General features: G+C 42.9%; 1 protein-coding gene across 2 annotated transcripts in view; it reads left to right on the top strand.

Annotated features, from left to right (window-relative positions):
- Positions 1-512: 512 nt before the first annotated feature.
- The window catches only part of NXPE3 (neurexophilin and PC-esterase domain family member 3), a 54,409-nt gene continuing 42,481 nt past the window's right edge, over positions 513-12,440 (top strand). The window contains exons 1-2 of one of the 2 annotated variants that reach the window (XM_060198436.1): positions 513-647; positions 5,629-5,794. In XM_060198436.1, coding sequence (XP_060054419.1) covers positions 5,702-5,794 — 93 coding nt within the window. In that variant the 5' untranslated portion in view covers positions 513-647; positions 5,629-5,701. Of the gene's footprint in view, positions 648-5,504; positions 5,795-12,440 lie in introns of both variants that reach the window. The other variant, XM_007532617.3, reaches the window with a different exon arrangement.

Below are 12,440 nucleotides of genomic sequence, written 5' to 3'. Positions count from 1 at the left end.
AGAATCACCGGGGCCAGGCAGTGGCGCACCTGGTTAAGCACACACATTACAGTGCGCAAGGACCCAGGCTCAAGCCCCTGGTCCCCCCCTGCAAGGGGAAAGCTTCATGTGTGCAGGACTGCAGGTATCTCTCTCTCTCTCTCTCTCTCTGTTTATCTCTATCTCCCTCCCCCCTCTCAATTTCTGTCTATCTAATAATAAATAAAAAATATTTTATGAGAGAGAGAAAGAAAAAGAAATACAAGGACCAATCAATTCCGGCACTGGGTGGAAGCCAAGTATGGAAGCCAAGTATAGGGGCAACTCCGGTGTGGCCACTTTCCCTGACAAGAATAAAAAAAAAAAAAGTCTCCAAGCCGGAGTTCAGAAAACTGGGCAACAGCTGCGCGACCGCCTCGCAAGCCACAGCCTGGCAACTCAGAGCCTGGAGGGGCGCCAAATCTGCATCCTCGCCTCTGGGCGTCCGCGGTTGTCAGTCAACGTCTTCGACCCGCCCCTCCCAGAATTGGACCAATCACAGGCGGGGGTCGGGGGTGAGCCGACGTAGCGGGGCCAGGAAGCCAGTCCTGGCTCCTGGACTCGGGACTCGGTGGCTGTGTGTCCCCGCCGCGGGGCTGTGCGCTGCAGACTGCGGGACCAGGAGGTGAGTGCGGGGTTGTGCGCGGGTTCTGCGGCCGCAGAGACCTAGAGCAGAGCTGCCTCCTGGGCGTGCTTCTGGGCAGAGATGCGCCGGCTTTCCAGTCTCCGAGCCCCCAACCCGGCGACGAGGGAGGTGCAAGGTGCCCTGGGGACTCGGGGCGCGGGCGTTGGAGCCGCGCAGGGAGGCTGGGGCCCAGGGCGGAGGCAGAGTGGACACTCGGGCTGCCGCCGCAGGTCCCGGCTGGGAGGGAGGGGCGGGGTTGGAGTTGCAGCGGCGCGGGCAGGTCCAGCTTCAGCGCTGCCGAGTGCAGACTCCCGGCCGCGGCCCCCAGCCGGGTGCAGGGGCATTTGGGGCCCCTCGTTCCCCGACCCGGGTCTCCGATGCCTTTGCTGCTCCGGGGCCCAGCTTCAGTCTCCCCTTAGCCGGCGGCGGCCTTGTGTGGGACATCAGATTCAGGTCGTTCGGGGGGTGGTGGTGGTGGCAGGAGTGTGACTTTACAAGGTGTGATGTGGACAGCCTGCCTTGTCACCCATCTCCACTCCCATCAAAGGCCAGTAGGTGTTTAGGAGGGCCTTTAAGCAGGAGGCATATACAATTTGAGTATGACTGACTCTGAAATCCCCCTCGCTGTTCATTTTTTACTCTAAAGGAGAATCGTTATCCCATTTCCAAATAAATAAATAAATAAATAATCGTATCGCCTGCTCCCTCTGCACTGTGGTTGATTATCGTGTGGAACATCAGGGTTTGTTTAAAGCTGGCGGGACTCCCAGACCCCATCTCATTAATTGTCTTGTTTCCAGGAGGCGGTGGAGGCGGCAGCACACCAGTCTATTTGGCTTCTGTTTTTCCTTTGATTCTGTTTGTTATCTTCTTTCCATGTCTCTTATCTTTACAGTCTCACTGGGCCTGATAAAGTGCAGCTTTCTAGGAAGGGGACACAGGGCTAGATGACTGAAGTAGGGTTGGCTGTCTTGGAACAATGCAAATTGCAATTCAAATTATCTTTTATTTTGTTTTATTTATTTGTTGTATAGAGACAGAAAGTAATCGAGAGGGGAGATAGAGAGGGAGAGAGACAGACTCCTGCAGCCCTACTTCACCGTTCGTAAAGCTTTTCCCATGCACGTGGGGACCAGGGACTTGAACCTTGGTCCTTGTGTACTGTAATGTGAGCACTTAACCATGTGTGCCACCTCCTGGCCCCTCGCAATTCAAATTATATTGTTGTAGAAAGGTTATTAACAGCCAATGCTGTTAACACCTCCTGGCTGCATATGATAGCCATCTGGAGACCTTTTAAAAAAAGAAAAAAACTTTTTTTAAATGGACCCTACTCCTACAGATTCTGATTCAGTTGGTGGGTGTAGGCTAGGCATCTTTCTTTCTTTTTTTCTTTCTTCCTTTCTTTATTGGGGGGATTAATGGCTTACAGTTGACAGTAAAATACAGTAATGGCATTTGAGTTTTTAAAAACTTCTTGGATGTTAATCTGCACTCTAAGTTGAACACCACAGGCCTACAAAAATGCTCTACTTTGCATATAGCATTTGCTACTCTATGGTTTATTTAACTAAATTTGTTAACTTCTCTACCCCTTGGAAACAGGGCAAGTATTTGAAATACTCCTAATTTGGGGTCTTAATTGGGAAAAAGAACCAGGAAGGGAAGGCCTAGATGAGTCAGCCCTTTGGGCAAGTTTGTGTGTGTGTGTGTGTGTGTGTGTTATATAAAAGAGGAAAGGAATCTGGGAAAGCAAGTGTTGCAGATATCTGTCCTGTTAGCATTAAGCCAGACCCCCTGCTCCATTGCTGATATGTGGCCTATTTACATAATCAATGTTTTGCCTGGAAGATCCCTACCCATTGATATATGTTTTTTCTACCTGGAGACCCACCCTGCCTGCAGGGTAACATTAATCCCACCTGCTAAAGCCCTTGCAACAGTTGCTAAGGAAGCTTCTACCTTCCCAGGATGCCTTTTTCCTTTCTCCACCCCTTTTCCTAGCCATTTCTGTTTCCGACTTGCCACTTGTGGTTTTATTCTATAAAACCACTTCTGTTTCTGCTTTCTCTCTCTTCTCCTCTTCTTCTTCAGGTCCCGACCTAGAGGAGGGCAGGTGTGCAGGGGGAGGTGGACGCTGGCCATTGCAGTTTGGTGCCAAGTGGCTTAACCAGCTGTGCTCACACCTGATTCTGGGGCTCCCACATGAATAAAGATTTGTATTGCTACCGCCATGAGTTCCTGGTCTCTCTCCCGTGAAGCTACCCCAGCATGTCCTGCTTCATAATCTTCCAGTTTGGGTTGTCCTGTTTGCTTGGCCCATCATTGTCACAGTCTTGGATAAGTCTCCAGTTCTTTCTCTAGACTATGCCCTGTTGAGTTTCAAAGTCATATTCAGGATCCTTAATTATAGTTGCTCTTTGAAAAGTCTGAGATTCAAACATGGTTACACTCCCATCTAAGTCTTTGCTTTTGTCTTTCGTATGGGGGGGGCATGTATTCTGAAGTGAAATTCTCGGTCTTTTCTCTGATGTGTTTGATTGCATTTATTTGGATATCAGGTCAGAATATTTAGGCAATTGACCATCAGATTGGATATTTCTAATACATTGTCTTTGTGAAGTGGTTACTTAAGAACACTAGCTTTCTAAATGATGGGCCTGTTGCCTGTTTTTCTTTTTATTACTGAATTCAGATATTCCATTTGTACTGAAATTGTAACTCCAAGTGATGTAAGCAATCACTTTGTCATTCTCTTGTGAGATGGAGATAGGAAGTCCAGTGCCTGAGTCAGAGGTGTTGCCACAGGCCATAAAGAAATTAGATTGGCTGGTAAGTAGTCTTGATCAAAATGAATCAAAACAGTTCCAACAGACCTTGCATTTATTTTTTGTTTCTTGTTTGATTATCACTATGAAGTGTGACTAAATGGTGGGTGGACTGATATTTTAGGAAGATTTGAAAACCAGATAGTAGGCTGGCAGAATAGCTCATTTGGATAGTGCTCCTGCTTTGTCATATAAGCAAGGATCAGGTTCAAGCATGATCCCCATCAGATGGGAGGAGGCTTCAGTGATGTTATCTTTACCCTGCTCCCTACCTCCCCCTTACCTATGTTATTCTATCTCTGTCTAAAAAAAAATACCCTGAGTGGTGAAGTCCCAGCAAAGACAAAAACAATCAAAACTCTTAAAAAATCCAGAACTAAAACAGTAACATACCCTGAGAAGTTCAAGTTTAAATTTCTCATGTAGCTATCATAACTTTTAAATCTATCTAGATAGTACTTGCTTTTTATAGTGGTAGTATGGATGATCAAACTACATGATTATTCTCATCTTTTTTTTTTTTTTTGATAGGGACAGAGAAGCAGAGATTGAAAGAGAACACAGCACCACCAAAGCATTCTTTAGTGCAGTGGAGGTTGGGTTAGAACCTGGGTTGTGCACATGGCAAAGCTTTACTTATTTATTAATACAGGAGCGAGATGACCAGAGCACCAGTCTGGCACACTTGAGCCTGTGGGTTGAACACAGATCTTATGGCTTATTTTATTTTACTTTTTTCCATTTTTTAAAAAAAAATTGTGATTAATAGTGTGTTATAACATGGTAAGATTACAGGTTCCACACTGCACCTACCACCAAAATTCTCTGTCCCCATCCTTTCACTGCCCAAAGATAACCACTAAATTTCTCATAAAGTCTTAGGAACAGTTTGCTTGTGTTATTTACTTATTTTAAATTCATGTATCTCAGTTCTCTGGATTTCACATATTGTGAGACCATCAGGTAGCTGTCTTTTTTTTTTTTTTTTTTTAATAATTTGTTTATTTATTTTTGAGAAAGATAGGAGGAGAGAGAGAGTAAAAACCAGACATCACTCTGGTATATGTGCTGCCAGGGATTGAATTTGGGACCTCATAGTTGAGAATTCAATGCCTTATCCACTGTGCCATCTCCCAGACCACAGATAGTTGTCTTTTATCTCTTTCTTATTTTGATAAGTATAATCCCCTCTAGTTCTATTCATTTTGTCCCAAAGGACACAATATTGCATTTTTGATTGCAGAGTAGTATTCCATGGAAATATATATCCCATAACTTCGCTAACCAATTGTCTGTCGGTCGGCATTTAGGCTGCTTCCACTCTTTGGCTGTTGTGAATAATGCAGCTATGAACATAGGTGTGCATATAGGACCTTGTGCTTTAAAAAGTTCAACACACAGGGTTGGGTGGTGGCACACCTGGTTAAGTATACATATTAGCATGTGCAAGGACTGGGTTGGAGCCTCTGCTCCCCACCTGCAGGGGGGGCATGTCAGTGGTGAAGCAGGTTTGCAGATGTCTCGCTTTCTTTCTTTTTTTAATATTTATTTATTTATTCCCTTTTGTTGCCCTTGTTGTTTTTCATTGTTGTAGCTATTATTGTTGCTGTTATTGATGTCGTCGTTGCTGGATAGGACAAAGAGAAATGGAGAGAGGAGGGGAAGACAGACAGGGAGAGAAAGATAGACACCTGCAGACCTGCTTCACTACCTGTGAGCCGGGGAGCCGGGGAGCCGGGGGTTTGAACCCAGATCCTTATGCCAATCCTTGCACTTTGTGTCACATGCGCTTAACCCGCTGCGCTGCTGCCCGACTCCTTTTCATCAGCTTTATGCTATCTACCCCTGCCTCTGGGGTTGATTTTAGGTGATTATGTGAAAGTGTAAAAATGTTACTGAGCTGTATAGCTCTTTGTTTTTTTCTCATGCCTGGATATGCAGTGAAAGTAAGGAAGAGAAAACCTGCCTTTTTTCTTACTTAGTTGTTGATCATTGTCATGGGTAACCTGTTTTTTGTATCTCCCCCTTTGAAGGATTTTTTTTTTTTTTGAAGAAAAATGTGTTTCTTAAATCAAGCCAATGTCTCCTCTATGCAAATAACTTAAGGATAATAACAGAAAAGAAGCAAATTAAACCAAAAGCTCATTTGCAGTTCAGAAAAAAAAAAATCATGGAGTTTTGAGGAGTGAACGTAGCATGGTGTCGGCCATGGGTGATCAAGACACAGACAATGTGGATCAACTTCTTCAAACTACGACTTTTCTGCTGTGTGCTTGCAGTGCTGATGGTGGTGGTACTGATCATCAATGTTACTCAGGTAGAGGTAAGTGCTCACTGTATTCCTTCACAATTAATGGGACCAGTTCTATAAATTTGGGACTATCATCAAGAATCTTATCCCTTGAATATGGGATGATTTCACTCTCAGGCAGAAGTTGAAAAACAACATCAGAAAAGAAAACATAAGTAGAACCTGACTGGAATTGCACCAAAGTAAAAGACTCTGGGGTGGGTGGGTGGGGAGAATACAGATCCAAGAAGGATGACAGAGGACCTAGTGGGGGTTGTATTATTATATGGAAAACTGGGAAATGTTATGCATGAACAAAGAATCTTATCCTTGTGTCACTTTGGTTTTATTATTATTATTGTTATATTTATTTACTTATTGAGTAGAGACAGCCAGAAATCGAGAAGGAAGGGCGTGATAGGGAGAGAAAGACAGACAGACACCTGCAGCACTGTTTCACCGCTTGCAAAGCTTTCCCCCTGTAGTTGGGAACCGGGGTCTTGAGTCCGGGTCCTTGCGCATTGTAACATGTGCTCTCAACCAGGTGTGCCACCACCTGGCCCCACCTGGTGTTGTTTTTGATTTTCATGTGTTCAGCAGGCCTTTGAGTAAAAGTTACCGAGTAATTTCAGATATTTATTTATTTATTTTACAAGAAAGAGGAGAGACAGAAAACCAAAGCATTATTTCTGGCACACATGGTGCTAGGGATTGAACTCAGGACCTCATACTTTCAAATCCAATAGTCTATCCACGCCACTACCTCCTGGATCATATATTTCAATCTTTTTAAAAAAATATTTATTTTTAGAGAAAGAGAAACACAAAAAGAACCACTCTGTCAAATATGGCGTGGGGTCTAAACCAGGGCCTAATACAGACATTTTCCCCTGGCCCTGACGTCGTTTCTATGTAAAATAATGCTGTCATTTTTCTTTGTCGACTGTGTTATTTCTCAGGATATTAGTTCAATTTAGGAATCTTCCTTCCTTCCTCTCTTTCTTTAATTTTATTTATCTCTGTCTGTCTCCCTCCCTTCCTTTTTTCTTCCTTATTGAGTATTGCTACAGACCGGAGCCTGCCAAGGCAACCACAGGCAGGACTTGAAATTCAATAAATCTAGGGGCTTTTTTTCCTAGCAACATTAAGTTCTAATTTAAAAAAATTAAATTTACTTTAATAAGAGATACCAATACCAGAACACTGCTCAACTCTGGTTTATGATAGTGCTGGGGATTGAATTTGAAATCTCAGAGCCTCTGGGATAAAAGTCTTTTTTGCTTAACCATTGTGTTGTCTCCTTAGACTCAAGTACTAATTCCTAAGTTGGTAATTTTGTATGACCTGCAAATGATGTTATAAATATCCAGATGGCCCTTGCAGAACTGTTTCCCAACCCTGCTGGAGATGTCAGTATTCCCCCAAATATCCTGGCTCTGTGAGAGCTGCAGTTAACTTTGTACTTTCACTAGCTTCTCTCCCCACCCAGCCTGCAGTCATTTCTATATACGTCGGAGCACTGCAGATTTGGCTGAATACTAGGGGTAGGAGCACAGCAGATTTGGCTGAGTACTAGGGGTAGGAGCACTGCAGATTTGGCTGAATACTAGGGGTAGGAGCACTGCAGATTTGGCTGAGTACTAGGGGTAGGGGGGAAAGACTCTGTTGATCTTCTGAATCTTCTCTGGGCAGAACTTCTCCTGTTGCTCTGTCCTGTGGGTTCTAATTATTTTGGCTTATTATTTAGGTTATAACGTGAACATAAAAATATTTGACATGGGAGTTGGGCGGTAGCACAGCAGGTTAAGTGCAGGTGGCACTAAGTGCAAGGACTGGCGTAAGGATCCCTGTTTGAGCCCCTGGCTCCCCACCTGCAGGAGAGTCACTTCACAAGCGGTGAAGCAGGTCTGCCAGGAGTCTTATCTTTCTCTCCCCCTGTCTGTCTTTCCCTCCTCTCTGCATTTCTCTATGTCCTATCCAACAATGATGACAACAATAATGACTACAACAATAAAAAACAAGGGCAACAAAAAGGAATAAATAAATAGATATAAAAAATTGCATTAAAATATTTGACATTCCTTTTACTCAAGATAAAAAAGTAACATCCATGATCCGGGAGGTAGCACAATGGATAGGGTGCTGGACTCTCAAGCATGAGGTCCTGAGTTTGAAACCTGGCAGCACATGTACCAGAATGATATCTGGTTCTTTCTCTCTCTTCCTATCCCTCTCATTAATAAAAAAAAAAAAAAATAATAATAATATTTTAAAATTAACATCCATTTTTCAGATATGTGTATTGAATTCCTGATTTTTTTCAATTTAAATTCTGATCTCTCTAGGGTTTTCTTTTTATTCTAGAAAAGGGGGGGAATAGTCCAAAGCACCAAAGCTTCCTTCAAAGTAATGGCTTCCAGACTCAAACCTGGGTGGTACATATGGTGGTACACATGGTGGTACACATGGTAAAGTAGCACACTATCCAAGTGGTTCGGATTGCTCTAATTTTGAAAACACTTTTTTTTCCTTTTATTATTATTATTTTTATTATTTATTTACTTTCCCATTTGTTGCCCTTGTTGTTTTTTATTGTTGTTGTAATTATTGTTGTTATTGTTGTTGGATAGGACAGAAAGAAATGGAGAGAGGAGGGGAAGACAGAGAGGGGGAGAGAAAGACAGACACCTGCAGACCTGCTTCACCACCTGAAGTGACTCCCCTGCAGGTGGGGAGCCAGGGGCTCGAACAGGATCCTTATGAAAAGACTTTTCTTCCAACTGAAATAAGTGTTGTATTCCTTTGTTGGTATGCATGAGACCCCTTCTGTTTCATTTGGTTTAAATCCCCCCTGCTTAACACTATTCTATTTACATAACCACTGCATTCTATTTACATAACCACTGTTAACAAGCACCACCCTCCCTCCAGGGCATTGGTGGTTCAGTGATAGGATTCTCACCTGCTCTGCCCCCTCCTTGTCACACTCTGATTTTCACCAGTCACTTTTCTGTCCACCCTCTCTATGTCACATCCTGTTTCCACCCTACTTGGCAAGTATATATAAAGACAGCATTGTGAGTTTTAGAGTACCTTGAGTTTAACTTAGCTCGTCTTAGATTGTGCTGCGTCCTGCATGAATAAAGAGATACTGCCTACAGCTCAACCATGAGTCCCTGGTCGTCTGTTACCCGCCTGTGAAGCCAGCCCAGCGAAAACAACATAGCCCGGCGAAAATAGCATTCCTTTTTTTTTTTTTTTTTAATGATTGTATTTATTAATGAGAAATATAGGAGGAGAGAGAGAAAGAACCAGATATCTGGTACATGTGCTGCTGGGAATTGAACTCAGGACTTCATGTTTGAGTGCTTTATCTACTGTGCCACCTCCCAGACCACCAAAGTATTGTACTTTTTTTAAAAAAAATTAATTTATGAAAAGGAAACTGACAAAAACCATAGGATAAAAGGGGTACAACTCTACATAGTTCCCACCACCAGAGCTCCATATCCCATCCCCTCCCCTGATAGCTTTCCTACTCTTTATCCCTCTGGGAGTATGGACCCAGGGTCATTATGGGATGCAGAAGGTGGAAGGCCTGGCTTCTGGAATTGCTTCCCCGATGAACATGGGTATTGACGGGCCGATCCATACTCCCAGCCTGCTTCTCTCTTTCCCTAGTGGAGCAGGGCTCTGGGGAAGCAGAGCTCCAGGACACATTGGTGGGGTTGTCTGCCCAGGAACACTAGGTTGGCATCATGTTAGTATCTGGAACCTGGTGGCTGAAAAGAGAGTTAACATATAAAGCCAAACAAATTGTTGATTAATCATGAACCTAAAGGCTGGAATAGTTCAGATGAAGAGTTGAGGGGTCTCCATTTTGTATATAGTTAGTAGGCCTATTATAATTATAGTCCAAAGAGCCTATGACTATACTAGTTTTTTTTTCTTTCTCTTGAGCCTGCCATCTGATATGCAGATGGAAGGTATTGTATTTTTAGGCATGAGGCTCTGAGTTAATTCTTTGACAATGCATAACCCCTAGTGATGCTCTGGCTATCTTTCTTTCTCATAAAAAAAAAAAATCCATCTTTAAAAGAAAAAAAGAGTGGTCGGGGAGGTGGCGCAGTGGATAAAGCATTGGATTCTTAACCATGAGGTCCCAAGTTCGATCCCTGGCAGCACATGTACCAGAGTGATGTCTGGTTCTTTCTCTCCTATCTCTCTCAGGAATAAATAAATAAATTCTTTAAAAAAATAAAAGAGAAAAGAGTGCCTGTGTAAGAAGGCAGGAAAGGGTGAGAGAGAGATGCGGGAGGGAAGGAAGGCCATAGTCTCCCATCAATAATATTATTGTGGGCCAGGAAGTGGTCTTACTTTAGATATTGGAGATTTCTGAACTGAGTGCCATCTAAGAGCTAATTGTCAGCACAAAAACTGAACAGTAATGGAGAAAGAAGATAGTAATTATAAACGAGTCAAGTCAGTTCTTTTTTTTTTTTTTTTTTAAAGATTTTATTTATTTATTCATGAAGAGAGAAGGAGAGAGAAAGAGAAAGAACCAGACATTACTCTGGTACATGTGCTGCCAGGGATTGAACTCAGGACCTCATGCTTCAGAGTCTGATGCTTTATCCACTGCGCCACCTCCTGGACCACGAGTCAAGTCAGTTCTAACGTTGAAAATATTAAATACATTTTTTTGGTGTTCTGTAGTAAAGCATTTTCCCTTTCTTTCCTTTTAAATATTTTATTTATTATATTTTTTGAGAAATGAAGAGAGAGAAAGAGAGACACAGAAACACCAGAGCACTGCTCAGTTCTGGCTTATGGTGGTGCAGGGGATTGAACCTTTGAACCTGGGATTTAGGAGCCTCAGGCATGAGAGTCTATTTGCATAATCATTATGCTGTCTACCCTGCCCAGAATTTTCCCTTTTTTTCCCAGAAGGGACAAATTGTCTTGGACGAGGATACTATTCATGACTTTCAGCTGTTCAACCTATAACTGTGATGACAGTAAGTAACTTAGGAGTGGGAAAGACCCTGAAACTTGCCAGTCTGCATTATTTAATTTCCTTTCTTTCTTTTTTTTAAACTTAAAAAAATTAAAAAAAAATTTATTCCCTTTTGTTGCCTTTTTTTTTTATTGTTGTAGTAGTTGTTGTTATTGATGTCATTGTTGTTGGATAGGACAGAGAAAAATGGAGAGAGGAGGGGAAGACAGAGAGGAGGAAAGAAAGACACCTGCAGACCTGCTTCACTGCCTGTGAAGCGACTTCCCTGCAGGTGGGGAGCCAGGGGCTTGAACCTGGATCCTTACGCGGGTCCTTGGGCTTTGCGCCATGTGCACTTAACCCGCTGCGCTACCACCCGACTTCCTAAATGTGTTGTTTTTCTACTGCATTTAATTAATTGCATAACTAGAATTAATTACACATGATTTGATTTGTATATTTACATTATACCTCCTGACCCCTCCACGTGAAGCACTGTAGTCTGGGTGTGGAAGAACACAGATGTGAAGACAGAAGCTTGGCATCTAAACCTAGTTCTACTGTTTCTAATCTATGTGACTTTGGGCAAACAAGCCACTCTTTGCCTCAGTTTCCTTGTCTATAAAATGGCCATCACACTAGAACTTATTGAGTTGGGGCTGAAGGGTTGGTCCCGTAGATAGACCACATTCAGTTGCATATGTGAAGACCTGGATAGCATATAGTAGTAGAGGCACTCTGATTTCTTTCATTGCAAAAAAAAAAATCTTAAAAATATAGAACTTGGGGACCAGGTGATAAGAGTACCCAGTTCAATATACAGGTACCTTGCATAAGGACCCGGGTTCAAGCCCTCCGCCCCTACCTGCAGGAGGAAAGCTCACATAGGAGTGGTGAAGCAGTGCTATAGCCGTCTCTCTCCATCTCTTATCTCCTCTTCCTCTCTCAGCTTCTCTCTGTCCTATCAAATAAAATAGTCACAGGCACTTTGGAACATAACTAAAATATGCCTACTAGCTATCTACAAAATGAAGAATCCCCCAACTCTTCATCTGCACTACTCCAGCCTTTAGGTTCATGATGAATCAACAATTTGTTTGGCTTTATGTTAACTCTCTTTTCAGCCACCAGGTTCCAGATGGTATCATGATGCCAACCAGACTTCCCTGGACAGACAACCCCACCAATGTGTCCTGGAGCCCCACCTCCCCAGAAACCTGCCCCACTAGGGAAAGAGAGAGGCAGGCTGGGAGTATGGATCAGCCTGTCAACACCCATGTTCATTGGGGAAGCAATTCCAGAAGCCAGACCTTCCACCTTCTGCATCCTTCTGCACAATGACCCTGGGTTCATACTCCCAGAGGGATAAAGAATAGGAAAGCTATCAAGGGAGGGGATGGGATACAGAATTCTGGTGGTGGGAATTGTGTGGAGTTGTACCCCTCTTATCCTATGGTTTTGTCAGTGTTTCCTTTTTATAAAATAATAATAAAAATAAAACAAATACATTGTAAAAACAAAGACATAAAGATATATGACTTACGAAGAAATTTGAATGCTGTTATTAGAAGAATCATGTGGCATAGCAGGTAGCAGTCTTGCAAGTAAGTTTGCGAGTTTAATCTTGGCATCACACATCCCAGTGAAGCTCTGGTTATCTCTCTTGATCTCTCCCAAATAAGT

This window comes from Erinaceus europaeus, chromosome 9 (genome assembly GCF_950295315.1).
Source record: "Erinaceus europaeus chromosome 9, mEriEur2.1, whole genome shotgun sequence".
Classification (NCBI taxonomy): domain Eukaryota; kingdom Metazoa; phylum Chordata; class Mammalia; order Eulipotyphla; family Erinaceidae; genus Erinaceus; species Erinaceus europaeus.
The sequence above is the reverse complement of the archived record's forward strand: the minus strand, read 5'-3'. Positions and strand labels throughout refer to the sequence as shown.